Raw genomic sequence first — 23599 nt, 5'->3', positions numbered from 1 at the left:
CACCTACATGAATGCAGTCCTGTTTGTAAAGTTTTTCACTACATTGGCAGTTCTAACAAACATGAAAGTCACTTAAAGCCTTTTTGAAAACATAGAATAAAGTTTTGGTGTTTTGAATCCCTGAAGGTGAATGTTGCCAGAGTTCAAAAGCATTTTTCTTCCTGTTGTTACTAGCATTTATGTCCTGTGCAATAAAAATTTCTAATTACTGGGAAGATTCAAGGGAGGTGGGAAAAAACCCTCTCCTTTTTATGCCTTTGTAAAGTTGCTTTTCTGTGTTGTGTAAAAAGAACCTGTTTCGTTTAAAAGCTTGTCTTTTTTTCATTCATATTCTTTAAAAGCTTTTCTATATTGTAATTTTAAAAATGAATGTGGTTCTATTCAAATAAAAGTTTACTTTTAATGGCATTTATGCTTCATATGATAGAGCACCTTCATTTACTTAGTTATACATAGGCAGTCAGCAGTGTTATGAACTGTTTCTTTATTACTAAGCAGTATGCAGATCTCTGGCATCTTCCACAAAGGAAAGGGTGGGTTATTTTAAAGCCTTTATTTGACTTGATCATAAAACATGGGTACTAGCCTAGTGTTTTATGACATCCTCAAGTATGATTAATAATTTTGATTATGCTGGTCCTCCCATAAGATCAATATTATAGAATTTTTCCAGTCACTATTTCAGTGTATTTTAATTGAAATTGATTCCCTATAAAATAATAAATTGAAGTGTATTAACAATGATCTTGCGATCCTTGACATTCAAGTTGTGAATTCTAACAAAATTCTGAATGGTTTTAAAAAAATATGTGATTTACCTCTATACAGCATAAGTACTCATGAAGCACCTGTAATTTTTTTTAAGTGTTAATTCACAGTATAAATACAGCAGCCTTAATTTGCAACAGGAATGTGAATGAAAATGTGGCAGAGAATTGTGGTTTTTAAAAAAAACTTCTCTGTTTGCAGTTGAGTTGTATGATCCTAAAATTGAAAAATACTTTTAGCAGAAGAATGCCTGCCAGTCACATGAATTATTAGAAGTTACCTATACAAAGAAAAGATACATTGAGAAAATCTGCAGTGAGTAGCTCTGTAAGAACCTCAGTGGTTTTCCAAAGGTATCACCTGGAAGGGCACCGAGTCAATCTTTGACTATTTTTCTCAGTGTCAGAGTGACAAGTTGAGTTTTAGGCACTTTGTACTTGACAATACCACAGTTCTGAAGCCCCTCAATTCCACTAAGTTTTTGTCCACATCTTGGAGCTTATTCTTGTTTAAGTTTATCCCCATTGTTGGAATAGTTTGTTTATGTTTGTTCGGCTTATACAATGGCTTCCACCTGAAGGCAGCCTGATTAGAAAATTGCCAGACTCAGGAATGGCACAGTGTGTTATATCCAGCCATCCAGGTATAATACATCAGGACTCTGACTTGGCATCCTTGTACAGCTACACAACAGGGCTGGATCTCTCTCCTCGAGAACTGTGGGGATAAGCATGTTAGAGCAAAAAGGCATGTTGAGCTTCCCCTGCAAGCTTGAGCACAGTCTGAAGGCATGCACATTGACATGGTCTTGGAGTTTTGAGTCCTCTCCACTAGAAATAGGATTCACATCTTCCCAGTCCATTTGGCTGGCACACCCAGCTGCCATCAGCTGGCATTTCATGAAATGAGATGGAGTTGAAGCAGCTCCAACACCTAGACCTTGAAACAAGTAATTTTGTCATATTCTTTGTTTAGTGAGACCAGTTAAGAGGCTTAATGCTGGTAGCATCAGCCAGGAAACTAGTTTTTCTGCATTGAAAGAGCACTGCTGTGTAGGATTTTCAGGAGCTGGATTTTGAGAGAAAGATCTGAAAGAAAAATGGTCTGGCACAGCAAAAAGAGGAGATCCTTACTCACTGATTTGGCCTTCTTCAGTGATGCAAAACTACTATTCTTAAAGTTTACTTTCCGAAGTCCTCTAAGTACTCCAAAGTCCTATGGCATTTGTTTTCTTTGCACTTTGTCATATGTCAGAGGTAGAGATGGAGAGGGAATGGTAATCACGTTTCTTTCATTCTTTAAAGTGTTAGGTCATTCCAGTCTTCTTTAGGAATAAAGAGGAAAGCCTTCTTTCTTGCCCTGTTTCTTTTGTCTTTCATTCAAGAACTCCTGAGGACCTGAGGATTGTTGTTAAAGTTGGGCCAAGAGATTAATGTATCCTGCTCTAGTTTTGTTTTATTTATTTCCCTGTACTCTAAATGTTTAGAGGGCTGATTAGACTACAGTTGTCTGCTGAAGAATATCTTCACCTTGTTCTAGAGAGTGTATCTATGTGAAACAGTTTTCAGCAGTTCCTTGTGATTTTCTGTCAGAGGGTGCCGAGATGGTACAGCTGTATTTAAAGAGTATTTAAAGAATGATATATGATGGAAGGAGCAATCAGCATCATCTTAGGCAGTGGACCAGCTTTTAAAAGTGTCAGGCAATTAAGGATGCAGATAAACCTTTGAAAATTCCCTACACTGATCACTCCCAGTATCACAACAGTTATAATTCTCAGTCTAAACTTGAAAGACTTTGAAGCAAACAAACTGTATTTCAGATGCAAGAGATAAAAAAGAGGAAGGGAAGTATAGTCCTACCTCTAAAGCTCCACTGGTAAATCAGCTGTCACCTGAGTAGGTTTTGAAGAGATCTTTCTCTAGATTCCAGAGGTGCTTTAATGCCCAGCTGTGTGGCTACCATCCATTCTGTTCCAGCAGCTGACTGTGACGCTAACCATGGATATAGTTGACCTTTGTATAGTTGACCTTAAACCTGGAACATACCTTTTTTAGGGTCATAGAAAGGCAGCCAGCCCTTACAGTCCATCAAGGTAATGAATGACTTTTTGCTGGGATGTATCTTCATGCATTGAGATTCCTATGAACTTTTTTGTCTTATTCCAGAAATGTTTCCTTTAGGTATGGAGGTTTATCTCAGATAGCATAATGCAAATTGTGCTTTTCCCAGTGAATTATTATTTTTTGACTGATATTTGCTTGCTAGATTTGTTTGATGATAAGTTTTCTTTCTCCCTTCTTAAGTATCAGCTACTGTGGTAAGCGCTAAAATGTGTGACTGTTGCTTTGTCAGCAACTCATGTTTTCCTTTATTCTACTGTTACTGCTGTTCTTGACATCTTTTTGGTTCTCTCTGGTAATGGAAATGTGACTGTGGGAATTTTACTTTACTTGTACATGGCTTAACTGATCACAGGATAATTCTGGTGTGAGAATATATGTTTTACTGATTTCTTCACCGTTTTCTTTTGATGCAGATGATCAGAACGCAGGCTATTTAAGTGAGGAATGCAAAGAGATGCTGGGACCAGAAGAAATAAATCCTTTTATGAGGAATGTCTCTAGAAATTAGGAGCACCTAAAGATAGTTTCTTACTTAAGTTTCTGCTGCTTATCATTAATTTGACTAGAGTTTTGGGAGAGTCTTTAGCTAACTTAAAACTGATCCTTACTCTTTGTGCACACGTTCTGTATCAGTTCTACCACAGTGAAAATTAGCAAGAGTAGCTACTCTACTAAGAATGTAAATTCATGTCTACCACCAGCTATGAATTGGTTTTGTCCTAATTATCTCCCTTTGAAAATTGGAGACCTCAACTTTGCTCTTGGTTCTGTGAAGGCAAATGAAGGAGTAATGCTCCATTGGTTGCAGAAAAATTGAAACTAGTAAAAATGAGAACAGGATCAACCCCATTTTTCCTCTACAGCATGAGGCTATAAAGCCCATTCAAATCGATGAAGGGAACCAATGACTTTGTTAACCTTTGGATCAAATCCATAAACCTTTTTATAACTTAAAACCACAAATACAGAAACAGAAGGATTCTGTTCTCTAAACCAGCATAGGTCTTTCTGAAATTGAAAAATACAATCTCTTGCCAATTTTATTGTATCAAAAATACAATTTTGATATTTTATTTTATTTAGAGCTTTTTTCTTAACTATATAAAACCTATTTTTCACTTGGTCTCAAAATCTCTTTTGATTATGTGCACTGCCTGTGTTATTTGCAATCTTAATTTCATAATCACTGTTGGAAATGAAACCCAAAAGCTTCTCTTTTATCTTACTCTTTTTAGTCATGCTGTATACTAAAATGGCATAATAAGAGATAAAAACAATTATACTGTCTTTTACCGTAAGCAGTTTGAAGAGCCTTTGTCACATCTTACATTATCCAGCTAAAACTTTGGTGTCCAGTTGAATTCATTGTTCACATCCATAAATAATTAATGACAAACAAAAGCCACCCCCAGACATAATCTGTGCCCGTCTAAAACTGGTGCCCATGATAGGTGCAATATATTGCCCTCTGGAACTTCCTGCCTCTGTCAGATGGAGGACTCACCATCTAATTCGGGACACCTAAATTTAATAGAGGCAAAGTAGGCAGTGGCTTTTCCTACTTTTTGCTTTTCAGCATCAAGCGTATAACAAGTGATGTTACCCACTGCTAATTGGACAGAAACCTTCCAGTGCCTTAGCATAGTGATTTTGGTTTTTTTTATCTGTAGCTGTTAGCAAAATCTGGTTATGCTCTGCCTTTAAATTGCACTTTTTTTTCTAAGTTTGATAACATCGTTCATATTCTGCTACTTTTTATTAACTTTTTTTTAAACTGAGCCTAATTACTACTCACTGGTAGAATTAAAGCAACATGTAGGTGTTCGTAGGTGAACATTTAAGGAGTCACACATTCTAGGTTAAGGGGTTTTGGGTTTGTTTTCTTAGCTGTAATTTAAATGATCCTTTAGTCTGAAGACAAGGATACATTTTATATATTGCCTATAATTTACCTTTACTTCTGCAATTTTTCTCAGACGTGAGTGCTTTAATAACTGTAGTTAGACAGATCTTAGTTCTCTGAGTTCTTTCATCTGGATGTGGTTGAGCCTGATACAAATACTAAATAATTTCATTTTTTTTTTATGATTGTGGATTTGTTGCCTGTGTGGAGCTGGATCCAGTCTTAGACAGGAGGGCCACGACCAGGCTGAGAGCCCCAGATGGAATGCCCACTAGGAACTGAGCTTTTACCTTATAATTCAGAAAAATTCTTGAAAACTTCTTCTGTTTCATATAACTAATTGGTGCATAGTTTCAGTTAAATAGAAAAGCCAGTAAAACCTATAAAAATTGAACAATAGTACAGAAGAGTGACTTTAAAAAACCAAGCTTCTTCATATGTCTTTTGTTTGGGCTTTCTGCATCTCCCTTAAAGCTCTTTTGCATTCTCACACAGCTCATTCTTTTTATTGAATACTAAAGCCTTTACCATCTGCCAAAAGGTTTTATTTTGGGGTTTCCTCTTATGTGGGAGGGTGATTTCCTCCTTCCCTTCATGCTAGTTTCATTGCTATCTTTAGGACTCGGAGCCTACTGGAGACCTTCCTGTCTCCTTTTTATTACAGTCTCCTCCTTCCGTGCTGCAAGTTCCTGCTCCCAGGGGCAAAGAAGAAAACAAGAGCTGAAGCTGCCTTTTTGAGCTGCCTGGCTGATGTCAACAGGTTTTGTTTTAAACACATGAATCCAGTTCCTGGAGCGCAGGGCTGCGTGGACTCCTTACTGATGTTCCCGGTGAGGGTGTTTTTAGGAACAGTTCCTGTGTGAAGGCCATGTGCAACTGCCCTGTGCTTTGGCTGCAGAGTGCAATGGCTTCTGAAAAAGCGTGCTGTAATGTGTAGCATTTGTTCTGAAAGCAGTTTATTCCTCTCTGTTTGTTAGTCTTTTACCTCAGCACATTAATCCAACCTGTTCTGCCACTGTTAAGACATTTATAGCCATAGCCCTGTAGTTTCTTCCTCTTATGGGAACTTTAGATGTTTATTTTTTCTATGAAAGTATCGATTTCCTATCTTTACCTTCCTTGTGCTGCAGAGAAAAAGAAGTAAAATTGAAGGTATTATATTTGCAGAGGGATAGAATTTCATCTTCCTGTTTTTAATTCCTGAGAGCAAAATAAAGCAGATGGCAATCTGGGTTTTTCAGCATAGCTCTCAGGGATGCAGGGAATACAGCTGTAGTGGGATGTGAGTATCCAGGTGTCAAGCCCTGAACACAGCAGGAGAAGGCTGTGAGCCCTGGTCAGGTACCTCCATTTGAACCTTTGCTGTGGAGCTCTTAAGGTAGCTGCCATCATCTCTCCTTGAAGTAGATGCTGCATGGGAGAAACAAAGGGTCCTGCCTTTTCCTTTCAGCCTGTGCCTGCTGGGAGTGAGAGCAGTCTCTGTCTGAGGATCATGCAGTCCTGTTGCTGCCTGTCCTAATTTGCTGTGCAGCTGAGCCTGTGACCGGAGGCGGTGCGAATGTGGAAGGCGCAGGCAGAGGGAGTTGTGCTGGGTGTCAGATCACCTCCTGAGAGCTCTGCCAGGATCCATATCAGCCACATTACGCCTCTGTTGAGTGCATTTCTGGCTCTCCTTTTTTGATATTTTATTTAATCACTGGCATTACACCAAACAGCATGTCAGGTAGTAATAGGAATGTAATATAGTTTTATTTGTGATTAGCTCATCTCTGGGCTCTGAGATATTGTAATCTCTATCCTTCCATCATCACCCAGTTTTCTTTGGAGCTCTAGCCTTTGGTTTATTTACTCTCCCTCTATAATTGAAAACTTTACTGTTGATCACCAGGAAAAATTTTCAGTGCTTAAAAATAAATGATCCATTTGCCATCCCTTCAGTGCATCTATTTTTTATGACTGTAGGAATCTAATGTAAAGTTGAAATGTGGATGAGGAGGATGAGGGTGACCCAGGGTGTTACCTAAATGCCTGATCTACAGATAAAAACCAATGCTGGGATTTCTGTTCGGGAAAGTGCCAGTAAAACTGCCTATTTCTTAGCACTGCCTATTTTAATGACATTCAATTCCAAACTCCAGGTACAGCACTGCACAGAGAGGTCAGTGGTGCCCATTTCTAGCAGCAAAATGGTGTAACATAACAGCCTGAGATGATACTCTAGAAAATAAGAGGGCTATGTGAAAAAATTTCAAGCAGGAGCCCCATGTATCTCCTCATTTAGAGAGGCAGGCATTGTGCTTCTGATTAAACACAGGTTTCCATGTTCTCCCTGTCACAGATGCACACACATGCACATACTCTAATTGGATAAAACCGTAAACAGTAAATTAAGGGTATGATTAAAAATTAAACAGCCACTGCAGAAACCATCAGTAGTAAATGCTTATTAACTTACATATAACAGCATGCTGGTGTGATAGCTTCAAATTGCCTGCTGAAACTGATTTGCAGCAAATAAGGCCAGCTTTCTAAAAGGATATTTCTGGGTTTCAGTAATCAAACCTTCAGCTCTGATTGCTTAGTTTTTTCCTTCACAATTTTTGCCAACCTTTTTTAAGTAACTGATAATGTGCATGACTTTCTTTAACTACAGTGGGTGATGTACTTAATCCTATGTTTCTGCTACTTAGCAGAATGAGTCAGTATGGGTCTGATCCAGCTTTGTCCGCTCTCATGCATTGCAAGACTTCTGTGGTATGCTGGTTTGTTTGCAGGGCTTCACCAGAGCCCCTATCCATTCTGGGACCCATCTTGCTGGCTGTTTATGTACACACTGCATGATAAGCTGAAGGACAAAGCTGATTTATACAAATTCACCTGCCCATCTGAGTGCCATGTCCACAAATACACATCTGTGATCTCCAGACCAGCTCCACCTGGCAATGCGTGGAGGAGGCTGAGGTTTCTGGAAGGGGCATCCCCACAAATCCATGGGTCTTTTCCATCCCATCTCATAACATTTATGCCCTTCTCTTGTGTGTACTGCACATGGAGTCCAACGTATTGAAGGACAGGTTGTTTGGCCATCCTGTTTTGTGAGAATTAGCATGTTTCCAGCCAGAGCAAGGGATTTTCAGAACTGTTACAGCCTGGATTGAACACCAGCCGTTCAATGCTAGCTTTAAGTACTTAGGGAGAAGTTGAAACAAGGTTTAAAAACGTCTCAAAATTGGGAATAATCTGGAGGGGCAGATCTTTTCTAGTGGATCTTTTCTAGTGAGTTCTGACTTCTTGGATATTTTCTTTTCAGGTGGGTTGTGTAATATGGATATTTGACCCGTATATGGTACAAAGGAGCTTTTGCATACTTATTTCTTACCTTCATATGGCCGAAACTGAGGGCTGCTCTCTCCAGAAAGCTGCTAAACTTTTTTTGATGATATCTGGGGCTCCTGTGTTCATTCAAGCTGGAGACCTCCTTCCCTCTTTTCTCCTGCCAGTCAAAATCAAGAAATGAATGGGTGCTTCTTGAGTTAAAGATAATTACAGTCAGCTCAGTATCAATCAGAGGGTTGTATATATCCTGTAAAAATAACTTTAATTCTACCTTCCTGAGAGAAAGTAGCACATCCTCTGAATGGCTGCCAAACCCCTTGAATGTGGCTGCAGGTGGCTGAAATACAGCTTTTGTTAGAACACTGCTGGAAGATGATTTCTGCCTGGAACACCTCAGCTCTCTCAGCTGTTTCTGTGCTTGTTCTGCTCCAGCTGGTGTGGTCCATATTGGAGCCATGCAGTGGGTGGCTCTTTGGTAGCTGCCAGCATTGTAGCTCAGCATTGGCTGCAGCCACACTCGGGTGAGCTGAGCAATTGGTGGCACACACTGGAGCATCTGTTTCATGCTCAGGGTTGCCTTCAGTTGTTTAGACTACTGAATTTATGTTTTGAGGGATATACAGGCTGCCCTGATTGATGTATTTACTGTGTGAGTTTCTGCAGGTCACAGGGAAATAGTGTGAGAAGGGATGCTGTAGCTCTGAGAAAGTGGAGAACACCGTGGGTACAAACCAGGTCTGAGATGCAGAGTGAGGTGCCTGCAGCTGCTGGGTGCCACTGTGGCAGCCAGGATCCTGGGCTAGGTAGACTCAGCTTCACTCTCGTTTTCTGGGTTTTGTTTCTTGACTTTGCCAAGGCCTTTCCAATATAGTTACATCCCTGAACCAGCAACCAATTCTCAGGCTGTAGTAGTGGGGAGAGGAAGTGACAGGTAAACAACATGCCCAGGTGGAAGACAGAGAGCAAGGTTGGAAACCCACTGGTTTAGGCTGGTAGAGCTGAATTGTTGTCAGCAGCAGAGGGACCCCTCTCCAGAGTGGTCTCAAGTGTACAGAATACCACGGGGAGCAATTTTTTGTTCTTGATGTCCTGAAGAACAGATGGATCTGACGTGTTTATTGCCGTAAGCTGTCTTGTTTTATCAGCACATCAGATCTAGGTACTTGACAGATGTGCCAAACAGAAAATAAAATTCATCCATGCCCAGAGTTATGAATTTTAGCATCTATTTTGAACTGTTCCCTTTACTGACCAACTTAGCCTGTGCAAAAATTAGGAGGAATTTTCATTTATAATTAAGGAAAGATAGAGACAAATAACCTGTTACAAGTGCACAACAATTTGTGAGTTTTAAAAACATTGTTTGACACATTCGGCTTTTTGGTTCAGAGCTGTGTCTGAGATACCAAAAATGTCAGATTTGATGCAAAGAAGCCAGGTTGAACCATACTGGCAGTAGTGAAGCAAGATGTATGTGTTACAGCTTGAATAGCTTGATATTTTAAAACCTGTGTAACAACTGCAAAAACATGAAATAAAAGCTTTTTGAAGCCAGCAACATGTTAGCTCAAAAGTTATTTCAATGCAGTTCTGAATATTGAAAGATGATTTTATTCACAACTACCCCATTACTGTTTCTATCCCTCAGCATGCACTTGGATTCTATGGGGGATGAGGCAGCAAGTGCTTCTCTGTCTTTTTTCACAGCAAGGTCTCTGTCATGGGTTAGTTTTTCCTTCCTCTTCAAAAAAAATCAAAGAACTAAAAATTGTATTAACACACTGCAATATTTCCAACAGTTGCAAGCAGTGCAGTGCAAAGTGGGTATGAAATATTTAATGTGATTTTAAATTAAAACTGCTACATATTTACTTTTTTAAAGAGAAGTGCATTGGATTTATTTGAAATTCAGACAGCCGAGTAAAGTTACATCATACAGGTTTTTGTAATTACCTAAATTGCTATTTTTCCATGTACAGCGGTGACTGCTGCTGAAACACAACGGAAGTCAGACAACAGACTTGGTGAAAGTCACTGGTTAAACACCTGTTGTTGAAGAACTAAACTTTTTTTACTTCTGCAGGTGCAGAGATAATATCTTTTTCATGTTTGTTCAGCTATTTCAATTCAGTGATTAGTTCATTCAAAAATAAGAAACCACTTGGGAGGGAAAAAAAAAGCTAAAAAGCTTGTTTTCCTCTTTGAATCTATAAACAAAATTTGTGTGGTAAGAGGATGAGATCTACCAGTTCTGTGCTCTTGAGAAATGTGGCAAACAGAACTGACACGCAGCTAACCAAGGTAATGCTTCCTTGCATAATGAGACTTAAGGTTACATAATTGTATAATGATAAGCTTATTTTTGCTTTAATTTTGTAGCTTATTTGGAAAATACTGTTCTTCAGCATTTTCATTGCATTTCACTTTTACATTAATATCTAGTTTATGACTAGAACTTAACATTAATCCCAATTAATTTAAAAAACTACTGAGGATAATCTATCATTACCCATGCCCAAATATAACAAAACTGTAAGGAGCAGAAATCAAGAAAGGAGGGTGTGGTCTGGATTTGTTCATTCTAAGACACAGTTCTGGGGGGGTCTTATGTCTGCAGCAACCTGTTGGGAGAGTGCAGAAAAGGCAGAACCAGATTCTGCCCGGATGTGCACAAGACCTGAACAAGAGGCAATAAACACAAGTTGTAATGCAGAAAATTCTAACTAAATATAGCGAGGGGAGAAAGAGTGATGAACCAGTGGAATGGGCACAGGGAAGGTGTTGCTCTCCATCCTTGTAGATATTCCAAACTCGACTGGACACAGCCCAGGGCAACCTTCTCTAACACTACTCCTGCTCTCAGCAGGAAGTTGGACTGGAGACCTCCAGAGGTCCTTTGCATCTAGAACAGTTCTGTGATTGATAGGTGCCAGTGAGTGAGCTAATTGCCAGAGCTGCCCATTGTGGGTCACCCTAGAAAAAACATGAACCATTTGAGATGTTTCATGTGATTTTCTTTAGGCATGTACTATGGTATAAGTTTAATCTCACTCTGGGAGACCTTGATCTCTTCTCTGGGGTGACAAGCTGAATGGATCAAGTGAATCTTGTCCAGGCTGTCTAATAAGAGCTGAAACTTGAAGAGGATTACTTTTGTTTCTTAGGGCAAAGGAAATTAGTGAAGGAATTTACTTTATGCTATATTCTGAGTAATCAGAAGGAAGTGGTTGAGAATTTGAAGACAGAAGACAATGTGAGTGAAAATGATCACAAAAGAGTTTCTGATCTGAAAGAAAGAAAGGAATGAGTAAAAGCAGCTGAATAATGTCAAAGGACTTTAAAAGAGCTTGTTTTTTCTTTTGAAATCAATTCTTTTGGAATTGATAGGTGAGGTCTAGGAAGAGAGGGAAAAGAAAGTTCAAGGGAGCTGACAGGTTTTTGGAAGACAGGATACTACAGACATGGCAGCAGACTGTTTCATTGAAGAAGGAAAACACAAAATATCGTAAGGTCCTCTGCTATTACTTGAAAGTCTGGAATTCTATAACTGATGACAACAAGATAATGCCTTGCTATAGGAAAAATTTTAAAAGTAACACTAACACCTAGTTCAATGAATGACAACCACAATGGGTATTAAAATTCAGGTTTTTCAATGGACAACGAGGGGAAAACACTCAGAGGATGGTGCATCCTTGGAGGAGGATGAACACCAGCCTTTCTTAGATTCTGTTTTCCCAAATAGGCTGATTGTGATGGGGTGCTTGGAACAGTTGAAGTTAACTTAAAACAGAGGGAAAAGAACACAAGCTGGAATGGGGAACAGAGATGAAATAATGGAGGGAAGCTGGACACAGTCAAATCATGAGGGTCTCTTGAAACTGACCCTTGTGTACCTCAGAGGAGACTTTAGCTTTTATCTTTAAGAATTGGTGAAGGATGAGGAAGGGCAAATTTAAACAGGAAAATGAGGAAGCCTGTCAGCTTAACTTTGATACATGGTGAAATGCTCCTGAAAATTATTAATCAATTTGTAAACACCTAGAGGATAATAAGCTGATAGAAAAACAGGTAGTGTGAATTTATTAGGAAAAAGAAATGTGTCAAACCTTTCTAATTTGCTTTTTGAATAGAATAGGAGGTGTAGGAGATAGAAGTAGTAGGTATGTCTTTAGTACAGCTTTTGGCTGTTGTGAAAAGCCATGTAGCCTTCTTGCAAGTAAACAGGTTAAAAAATCACCTAGGTGAGATTACTGTGAGGCAGGTGAAGGACTCCTTGAAGTACTATGTTCAAGAAGCAGTTATTGTTTGCTTGGCAGATGGGGAGGCAGCCTGAAGTGCAGTGCTGTTGTTACATTCCGCCCCAGGTCGGTGCTGCTTCTCGTTTTCATTAGTGTCTTCAACAATGGGCTGGAGAGTGCAGTGTGCAAGGGACTAAAAGCTCTAGTAGAGGAGGTCAGGTTTAGAGTCCCAAGTGGTCTTCATAAAATGCAGAAATGGTTAAAATTAGCAAGATGGGAATTCAGCAAATGTAAGTAAGGCCTTCAGTGAAATGTTTTCCCCAGGAAGGCAAAACAAATGTGTGTATGCAGACAAGGGATATCTGAGTAAGAAACAGTGAGAAAGCATGTGATGTTGGGATATCACAAGCTGAATATGAGTCACGCTATGATATGGCTGGCAGAGGAAAGGGGGGAAGAAACCAGACTTTAATGTAAGCCAGAGTCTTGTGTGTAAGCTGTGGGACATCCTTCACTCTTTTCTGTTGGCTGTCTGTCGCTCTGCTGGGATAGTGTCCAGGGCTGGCTTCTCACCATGGAACAATATAGACAAACTGGGGAATGCCAGAAAAAGAGCAGTAGGAGTGAGCAGAGGTTTAGAAAAGACCAGTGACAAAATATTAAAAGAATTGGGTTCAGGTTGCAAGGACAAAGATGGAAAGAGAGACAATCATTGAGGTATATTAAAGGGTTTCTAATACTAAGTCATAGGGTGTTTTACCATACCATCTCCACCTAACCAATGGTAAGAGGAAAAGTAATTAATTCAGTTTGCACTTAAGGAGGTTTAGTTTGGGTATTAGAAACATAGCATAAGCATATTATAATGGAATATTTGGGAGAATTGGAGTAGAGCAGAGTGGTAGGTGTGAGGAATAAGTAAGAGTCACTGGTGTGGATATTTGTCTTTGCCTCAAGTGAAGGGGTAGACTAGATGACTTTTTGAAGTCCATTTCAGTTCTGTCTGCAGTTCAGTCCACTAAAGCAAAATCATTATGAAAAATGTAAAACCAGAGTAAAACTGATATAAACCAAAGGTTCCTTCTTGTTAATTTGAACTGTGATTATATTCAGCATTTAAAATATTCCTGGTTTAAATTAATCCCTTATGTTAGCATCATCTGTTTATGGATGATACTAACAATGCCTTTTCATTTATTTAAAAAATAGTCCTTGGTGTGATAATGTCTGAGTATGAGTTATACAAATAATGATGAAGAGACTACAATGTTCTTAAAATTGTTCTCAGGTATTTGGTGAATGCCCTAGTATTTCAGTAAATTGGCTGAATCCACACCATAAAACATTTTGTGAGACAATATGTCCAAATAAATGCCAATTTCTTAAATGTAACACTTGCATAAAGAAATATCTGCCCTCTAAAAATGAACTCCTCTCCAAACACACAGCTCATCCAGACAGTAGCCTTGTATATCTTACTTTATGCAGTGTTGTACTGGTGACATTAATTCAATGAGGAGACCAAAATGGAAGTGTAATAGTTATTTTTCATGTTTGATTTTCTTCTCTATGAATTTAATACAAAGATGTTTGTGTTAAGCTAATTATACCATGGCTTTTTGCTTTCTCCTGCTGAATGAAATCATGTAAAAGGATTATTTTTTTCCCTTTTCCCTGAAGAATGGAACATTTGACCACAGTTGCCATTTTTTTACATTAGATAGAGAACCTTGCTGTCTATTACTGCAAGTGATTTATTAGTACATAGGCCACACAGTGGAACAGTGACTAGCCAATATGACACAGAAATCACACCACATAATGCCTGCAGAATCAAATTATGTTTGATGTTGATACTAACCCAAACTGTAAAATAAGACTTAAAAAAGGAAAGCTCAAAAGAAAACAGAAACCAGGGAATTCTTGTGATAATTTTCTTCTTACAGGAAATCTATGCTGAGCAGAGCATCCAAGGCAAGAGAAGAGCTGCTTTCTGCCCTTTTGCATTCTGCTGTGCCCAGCTGTCCTGCTTCCTCTGTCTTTCTCTCTGCACATATGTGCCACCCACCTAAGGAAACAAATAGAAATGACTGGTCCCAGTGTGGCACTTCAGTCCTTCAAGTTGATTCTGGCCAGGAAGGTTTCTTGTGTATAATAATATATATTCACATCCCCAAAATGTGTGCTTCTCTCAGTGTGGAGGGCACATGCTCACCTGCTGGCACAGGAGCCCTGTCATCCCCTGAGCTCCATTTAGCCAGATACCAAGCACCTTTCATCTGGGAAAAAAGGATCCTTAACAGCCACTGCTAAGGATGTTTCTGACTGGGAGAATGTATTAACAGCTGGGATGAAAGAGTTAATTCATTTTTCCATCCATAATTTTTTTCTTTGTAGAACTGATTTGACACAGTCTAGCAGGGTGCTGTTACTGAAAAATTGAAGCACCAGGTGTGATTAAATAAGATCACACGTTTCATTCCCTCTTTAATTTCACATCATCCTTCAGCAGCTGTACTCTTTGCTTTCTGATAGTTGGAGAACACATTGCTTTTACAGCAGGCAGCTTGCTGCATTGGTAGTGTGCATCATTGGGCTGTTGTGAATCAAATCTGTTGGTGCACACAAATTATTTATTGTTTGATGGACGACACTTATTAATCTGTTTATTTCTCACATAGAAAATAGCGAGTGCAGTTGGGTAATGGAGACAAACCTAGCCTGGCTCCTCAGTATTTCCAGAGGTTCATCCATGCAGTTGAACATGTTTCATTCCACTGCAAAAAGAGTAAAAAGGTAAAGACAGTGATGGACTTGAGATCTTTTTTCTGTTTTTACGAATCATAGCTCATTAGGATCTGATCAAGTCACCTGCTTTGGTGAGATTCTGTGGCCTGCCAGTGACACAAGGCAACTGAACCACTGCCATCCTGGCCACTGCAGGGCAGCAGTACTGGCACAGCGCAGAGATTGTACCCTTATCCCTTTGCTGCTGCATCAGAAAGGTGGCTCTGAGGCCACAATGGCTATTTGCAGTGAGAACATGTTGCCACAAAAAGAAAACAATCATGTTTTTAACTGTCCTTTGCTTTAGAATAGTTTTGCTATGTAAAACTGAATTGGATCTTTAGAATATTGCTGGTAGTTATTCCAGGCAGTGTTTCCACTTACAGACTTTGGCTGGCCTCACTTGTCAGCCAAGAGCAGCTCAAAAAAACAAACATGTATCTTTTAATTTTTTTTTGGTCCTCAAAGGAATAGAGATTTTTCTGTAATACTCTGACACTGTTACCTGCAGTAAAAAAGGTTGTGCAGAAGTGACAGTGGCCTGGTCTGAGATGTCCCAGTGCAGCTCTACCACAGCTAATCCAAAGAACAGAAGTCTGTGCTCTGTTGTGTATCAGTTGAATCTGATGAATTGTTGTCCTGTGGTGTCAGCTCCAAGACGTACAGTTCCCAGGAACACAGGGTTGGGTGTTTCTGAAGAGGCCTGCTGCTGTAACTTTGGCTCTGTGTTCTCCTCCTGCATCTCTGGGGCTCCATTTCACTTATTTCCTGCTGTATTCAGTGGTGATATTTGTAAAACCATACAACTGGTGTTCCTGATACAAAGTGCTGACCCTTCTCAGCAATTCTGAGCAGCATTTGGCTGTTGCCCATTTATAAATGTGACTGTGCAGCAGTCTTGCCTGTCCTCCAGCATCCTTAGCCCCCTGTGTAAACCAGCCAGTTTTGCTTACAGAGGACTTGTCAAAAATGCATCCATCAAAACTAAACAAATGACTTAAACAAGTAAAAGGGTACCTGCATACTATTGCTCTTTCATTCCCAAGTAAACAGGGTTTTGTATGCTGTAGCATTATTCCAACAGAAAAGGAAAAAGATGCCGAGAGCGTGTGACAGAAATTTGAAGGTTCTAGGGACATATCTGGGGCTGTGTTTCAGTATAAATAATGCCTATGAACACCTGTCCCTTCCTAGTTTGATCTTGGAAGCAGCATTGGGACCAGCTCATTTGATGTCTCCTTTTTTTAAAATGAGCTCTGCAGATAAAACTGGCTGCCTGTAGTGCAAGGGTGTCCTTAAAAGTGAGCTGGCATTTATGCAAACTTGACTTAAATCGTGCAGGAGAAGAAATGCTTTAATTTGTGAGAGAACAAAAATGAAAACTCCATTAAACTCCAAAGGAAATATATATATTTTTTCTTTTCATTAGTAGACTAGTCTTCATGGAGATGGAGAAAGCTGCTCTGACCTTTGTTCCCCTGTGTGATAGAGAATGAGCATCACTGTTTCATCCTAAGTCTGAGTTGTCTAAGATTTACTGGTGTTAACACAAACATTATTATTTCTTCACTGTGTAGTCACATATATACAAAGGAGATGTTTCAAAAGGTGAAATCAAATTTAAGTAATTGCTTCTTGTTATGCTGGAGAATGTTTAAAATTACTTTTGAGGTCACAATGAAGGGCTTAGGGGATCTTTGAGATTGAGAAAGTTACCCAGTAATGTCAACCCAAAGTATTTAAAAATACAGTGTTGGCCGCCTTCAGAAGTAATGAGATTTAAAAGGAACCCACATTTTGCTCTGGATGTTTTGGGAGGTGGAGTCTAGAGCCTATTCTTGGTTTGAGGCTGAAGCATTAAATCTTTTATAAACCCAGAGTAGACATTTTCATGCCATTCCCTGTTTTGCAGCGCTGTTGCTTTAAGGGAAATGCTAGATTAATACTGGGAAACTTGGCAGTAGCCCTTGCTCCTCCTGCCAATGCAAAGCAAGGTGTTATTTTCTGTACTGCTTTCCCCATATCCCTTCTTTTCTTTAGGGGAATGAACTTCTTTCTCTAACTCAAAAACCCAAATGCTTTTGCCATCAGTACTTCTTTTCCATCAAGGTCCTTTAATGCAGCTCTTTTCCTCTTCACACGCAAAGCAGCCTTTGCTCACACCTGCTCTGTGATAGGATCCTTCTCCCCGAGGAGAGCACAACATCTGTTTTGTTTCCTCTGTGGAGAGAGACATTCTCAAGAAATTCTTCTCCTTTCCTCCTTGCTAACGACAAAAGAGATTTTTAAAGCATTTGGTGTTTCTGGACAAGGAAAAACCGGTAGAGTACTAGACAGGAAAAAAAGCCATGGAAAAATAAATTGAACATAATTTGAGCTATAATTAAAGATCTTAAAAAGAAGTCAAACTACCAAGCTGGAAAGAAAAATGTGCATCTTTAAATAAAGTACCTTTATGGAAGGATATGATTGGGGTTACAGTGTAGGACAACTCTTCAGGACATCTTGGCTCTAAATCTGCTCTGAGCTTTCCTAGGTGATACCAGACCAGAAACTTAACCCTTATTTACCTTGGTGGTCTATATGTACAATGTGGTGGTATTGTGAGTTTTGGTATTTCATAGTGCTCAAAAGCACAAGGAAATTATACAAGTTACCTAAATAGAAGTGGCTGTGCCATTGCAGTGATGGTAACTTTTTGTTTATGATACTGAAAAGAGTTTATAGCCTTTAAAGTATGGGAAGCATTGTGAAACAGAGTATAGCTGCATCCCTGGGGAATCAGTTTGTTGTTAGCATAACGTAACCCGCAGCTTCAGTAAGGGGCCTACTTGAGAGTGAGTTAAAAGGTGTAAAGTGAAAGAGTGCTTCATACAATGACCTTGTGCTCTGCCTGCTGATGCCGTCCACGCGCGCTGCGCAGATTTTGAAAGCGGCAGATTTTGTTGTGTACAATCCACTTGCTAGTTAAAAGCCAAACTGAAACCAAAGGCTCTGAGCTGAGCTGTTTGTGGTCTGGATGGGGGAAGATTTCACATCTCTGCGGGTGTTTCTGCTGTGGCACACGATAAGAAGCTGTGATCAGTGGGAGATAGGGCACTCCTGGCTGCTGTCTGGAAAATCCACATGTGCAGCTTTAAGCTACTAAATAAGCATTGCAACCTACCAAAGCTCCCTTTTGTGATATGGTTAAAGCTAGTGTCATACAGATGGCTAGTTCCATCATTCAGAAATTCTTAAACCCATATGAATAAATTCAAAGATTTTTATCTTTTTACGGTGACCCACAACTCCTTAAGCTCTCCTTTACCTTTACATAAACATACGTTTACTAACTATGTTACCAACTTGAACCCAGCACAGCTAGATTTTTTAAGATTAATGAAAAGTCTGTAATGTGCTGCAACTTCCTTCTGCAGTACCAACTGAAATAAATCAAAAATACTCTGTTCTTACTACTGGTATCAAAACTGTCTACAGATCAGTATGGAAATGTGCTAAGAGGAAAAGTAAGATGTGGATTTTAATGGCATCTTAGTTTAATCTTTTTATAGCTACATTAGCAAAAATGCACATTCCTTGGTGATTATTGTGTGTTTGAAGGGCCAGTACAAATAACATTTTCAGAGGTGTCAAAGTAGGAGATAGTTGTTAGTAGTATTTCTGGCCTCTCTCAATGCACCAAGCATGTTCTTTGTACTTGTTTCTGCAGATTTGTTAGAATAGTCTTCTGCGTTTAAAAATTGACCTATCAATTTCACAACCTAGAAGCAATCCTGAAACATGGGATTTGTCCTAATCTGATGAATTTGGGACACAGGCTGTGGTTTAAAATAGTCAGGCTTTTAGGTCCATCTTCTGTAACATTTCCATGGTAGTCTGAACTTTGGGCCACTGGTGGCAGTTCTCTCCTCCCTCCGATGCTCATTGTGATGGCTGTATACATTTCCCAAACCAGCCATTCACTTCCATTTTTAGTTCTGTTTGCTACTAGAGGAAGCACCAGATTTCCATCATTGCCATACACGTGTCCATCACTGAGGACAGTATAGCTTGTGGATAAGCAGCAATGAGCAGCTGGGGAGCAGAAACAGTTGGGAAAAAAACCATAACAACCAAAGAAACTCTGACTGCTGGAAAGAGAAGATTGGTTGAGTTGCAGCAGAAGTAACAAAGTGTGAAATGTGCAATTCCCAAACAGTATGCCATGCTGCTTTAATTTACAGAATATATAATTATATAACATTAACATTCTGGTACATCAGTCTTTGACAAAAATTGAAATGAAAACGGAAAAATGCATGAGTCTGTTTTTAATACAATTACTGTAATAATGGTGGGTAAGAATACAAATTTAAATAATTTTCCGGATTTTAAGATTACGTCGCTAAGATTCTTTGATTTTGTGCCCTGGTAAATATTTTCATACTGTTGCAAAACCATTCTGTTTAGTAAACCTTTACTGAACACTTGTGGAAGTCCTTCTGGCATATACTGAACCCCTCCAAGAAGATGTGTTTTAAAAATCAGATTACCTAAGCCCATAGGCAACGCAGGGGATACAGAGTGCATCTGCACAGACCTGGCTGGGTCAAGAGATGACCTTTCTGAGTTCCTGTCTCCGGAGGAAGGAGCATTGTTTAGTCACTGAGATGCTAACAGGGCGATGCTGAGAGACAAACTAATTTTGGTTGCTTCATGCAGAAAAAAAAGCCCCTCTGAAACTTAATGACCTTCTGGAGGGGAAAAAGGCTTTAGGCATGAAGATACAAGCAGAAATCAACAAGGCTGTCATCTGGGAGAGAACACAGAAAAATAAGCAACTGGAATATACTGTATGTTCTAGTTAACTAAAAGTTATTGTTTTGACATATACACAGTTGACAGAGTAGGTACCTTTTGTGTTTAAAATGCAGCTCTTGATCCTTCACAAGGAATAAAGCAGGATTTTTATTAATGAATTCCCAATGTCTAGATGTGTTGCATACACATCATCAAAGGCATTGAATCGATGCAGCACTAAATTCTCAGGATTATGAAATAGTATATTATATGCAGGAGGAACTCGGGGAGCATAGTTGGAGGCTGTACTGAATTTGGGGAAGAGGGGTACATTTCTGGCAGGAACAACAAGAAACTCCTGTTATTGAGATTATTTTGAGGCAGATAGCCAGATTTTTATGTTTTCATGCATTTAACACTCAAAGAGGTAGATGGTTTAGACTAACAATTCTAAAACTGTTTAGAATATTTTTATGAAGAAATAGTTTTCTTACATACTCAGATTATGCCAGCACTCATACAGGAGTGGATGGCAGCATGGCATGGTGATGTTTCTTGGGAAAAAACGTCTGGAAAACAGATATCCAAGTTTCACAGGCCATGTAGGCCATCCCTTTGCCCTGAAACAAAATCCGTGCATAGGATTTGTAGTTCTATCTGGAAAATGGATATAGAGTAATTTTTAGTTGACAATATTAATGGTCTGATAGCATATCACAAATGTCAATTATAGAATGACCTATTACAATACTAAGAGGACATATCATGTAGCAACCATACAGTTGTTGAAGGATACGATAATGGGATGGTAACTTACTCAAATTAATTTGTATGTTACCAACCCCTGGCCATGCACTTTGGTAGTGACCAAGAGAAATAAGTTTATTCTTACCACAACGACAGTGCTGCAGATCTTCAGGAATACAAGCCTGTGTACTGATCCTGAGCATTTAATTTAATGACATTTTTCCCATACCACTGGAGGGACTCTGATATTGGAAGTTGTCTTAATGCAGAGATTGGGATGTTGTGCCAAAGCCATGACTCAGAGAATGAGTTGCTGTGGGACTTCTCTAGCTTGTGCTCCACATTAGACAGGTGGTGCTGGTCTCGCTGAAACTCCCACTGTGCAAAAGGCTGACAAATGCTTTGGACTGACACAACAATAATACCAACTTTTTATGGTACATGTACCACAGGAATTCAACATATCCCTGAACTAGCTCAAGTCTTTCTATGTTCTATTTAAGGAATATTGACAAAACAGACCACATTATCACTCAAGTGATTAATATGTAATCTATAAAAGGACCTGGACAAAAAGAATAAATAAAGGAAAAACTCTAAACCAAACCTATTTTCTGCTCCTATGCTCCTACTGCTGGTTATGCAGAAGCAGTAAACAAGCTATTCCCAAAGCTGTGCTGACAGCACTGATGATGGTGGTGCACAAATTAGGAGGTAAACAAAAAGCCGTGTTAATTTCAAGCTCCATTAGAAACACAGGCGGTAAAAAAAATCAATGTCTCCCAAACAGAAAAGGTCAAAATTGGTAGGGAAAGAAAGTTGGTTTTCCTGTAGGTGTAAGTCTTCTTAATTATTATTTATTTTAAATTGTGTGTAAGCCATAAGAAACTACTGGTCAGTGTCACATTAGTGACTAAAACACTGAAAATAAACAACTAGCAAAATTAAATTTCTTTTTTTCAGAAAATATACTCATCTTTGGCTCAGGTTGAAATTCTTGTATTTAAAGGCTGGCTTCTATTTTAAATCTTGCCTGTAGGTTCTGTGGATATTCAGTTACATTTATAATCTTGGCACGACACATTGGAGGGATCATTCTTTTGAAAAGTGTAATCATCAGATTTCACTGTTTTCTCTTGGCATGGTATATTCTTGGATCCAAATCCTTGGGGCCTGTTAATTTAAATTTTAGGTTTTGTTGTGCATCCAGATTAAGTTTGGAAATATATGTGTGTCATTTTGTTATCAAGTTGTCTAGCTGAAGATGACAGGAAGAACAAATACTGCTTTGTATGTTTTTGTTTTATGGTAGTGTGTCACCTTCAACTCCACTCACATTAAATGTTTATCACTTCATGTGATCTTTGCTTTGCATATTAAACTAAGTTTCATATGGCCATGTTAAATTATGTATGGAGATGGAGTTCTGCAGTGTGATGTTGGAAATCATTTCTTCAAACATAAATGCATATGCAAAGACCTTGGAATATAAACACGATGGAGTCTGACCTCACAGAGCCAAGTTACTCACTAAGTGTTTGAGGAACTGATGGTCTTACCATGGCCATAGATTTTCTGAAAATTATTATTCTTACACTTATTACTTCTAGAGCTGCTATAGTTGTACGTATTTAGTGTAACCTCTTTTGATCAAGAGCAATATTGTGAACAAGACTCCTAATGTTCTGCAGCACCAGCTAGTCACAGCATTTTACTAACACAAGTGTTTGTCCCTGTGTAGTGAGCAATATTCCCCTCTACAGAGCAGGATCAAGATGCAGGGAGCTCAGAGACCATGGTTTATGTACAAAAATGTATTTGTGTGATATTTAGATTGGTTTTAAACTATCTTCCGGTAAAGTACAGTCAATATTTTTGTAGCAGAGTCAGGATCTCCATGCTAGAAAGCACAGATAAGATCCCAGCTCAACATCCAAAAGCTGCATCTCCTCATTTTCTTTTCAGCTCATCCTTAAGAAACAGCTTGCTCTTCTAATTGTCATTCCCTTCAGTGAACATTAGCATACTTGTTCAATTGGCCATTTGTGTCCCAGAAATCCCCTGCCTGTCCGGTGACTCACTCAGACCTGCATTTTGCACACCCTGGGGAAGCATGGAGCAAGTTATCTCAGTGCTTTCAGCTCCAGGTCCTAAAACTGTTGAGCATCAAATTCAGTCCTCTCTTATTGCTTCATTAACTGTCATTGTTAGAAAAAAAAAAGAGGCTTTTAAAGAGGAAGAAGTCTTAAAGGATGTATTCTCTCCTATGGATTGTTTCAACATCTTGGGGGTTTTTTGTTTTTACAAGTTACCAACTGCCTTCTTCCTCCCTGGCTGTGCTGTCCTGCCAAACTTACCTGCCTGCCTCATGTTTCTTAACATAATCACCACCAAAAGAGACTTACTCTATCTGGCAGTGTTGTAATTAAGGCATGCAGGTAGCATGTAAAAGTCAGTTTGCCCATCCGTAGTTGCACTGGGAGTGTGTTGCTAACAGCAGTCAAATCTTGTTTGGCCAGGAAAGGAAGCAGCAGTGATTTGAGGCTGTGTAGAAAGCTGGTAAATTCAGTGCCAGCTTTTAAAAGTTCACCTGATCTGTTTACTTTCATGTTCATTTTAGCTGCTTGAGTAAATGATCACTCATTTTGAGAACATGGCATTTGTATTTGTTTCAGAAAATGATGCATTTGTTTTTCTAAAGACACTCTTGTCTTCCGTCAAAACTTTAGTTGGCCCATCCACAAGTCTGAGGCCAAATTCTGCCCCTTGAAATCATCAGAAGCTACTGTTAGGGAGTCCTGGGGTTGGCTGGCTGGTTTTTGTGTCTGTCTGAAAATAAATTAACATTGTGTTGAAGACTTTGTGGAACTACCCTTCATGACATCTAAGTAGCAATGACTTCAGTGAAG

At 39.2% G+C, this 23599-nt stretch overlaps 1 protein-coding gene across 3 annotated transcripts in view; it reads left to right on the top strand.

The window, feature by feature from the left end:
- The window catches only part of SAMD12 (sterile alpha motif domain containing 12), a 176400-nt gene that overhangs the window by 93973 nt on the left and 58828 nt on the right, over nt 1-23599 (top strand). The window contains exon 5 of one of the 3 annotated variants that reach the window (XM_085053447.1): nt 5462-6720. The exons of 1 other annotated variant lie outside the window; for it this stretch is intronic. In XM_085053447.1, the coding sequence (XP_084909573.1) occupies nt 5462-5535 (74 nt within the window). In that variant the 3' untranslated portion in view covers nt 5536-6720. Of the gene's footprint in view, nt 1-3307; nt 4017-5461; nt 6721-23599 lie in introns of those variants that run through there. One more of the 3 variants, XM_085053446.1, reaches the window with a different exon arrangement.

The sequence above is a fragment of the Lichenostomus cassidix genome, chromosome 2, assembly GCF_008360975.1.
Source record: "Lichenostomus cassidix isolate B80296 chromosome 2, HeHo_3.0, whole genome shotgun sequence".
Taxonomy (NCBI): Eukaryota; Metazoa; Chordata; class Aves; order Passeriformes; family Meliphagidae; genus Lichenostomus; species Lichenostomus cassidix.
The sequence above is the reverse complement of the archived record's forward strand: the minus strand, read 5'-3'. Positions and strand labels throughout refer to the sequence as shown.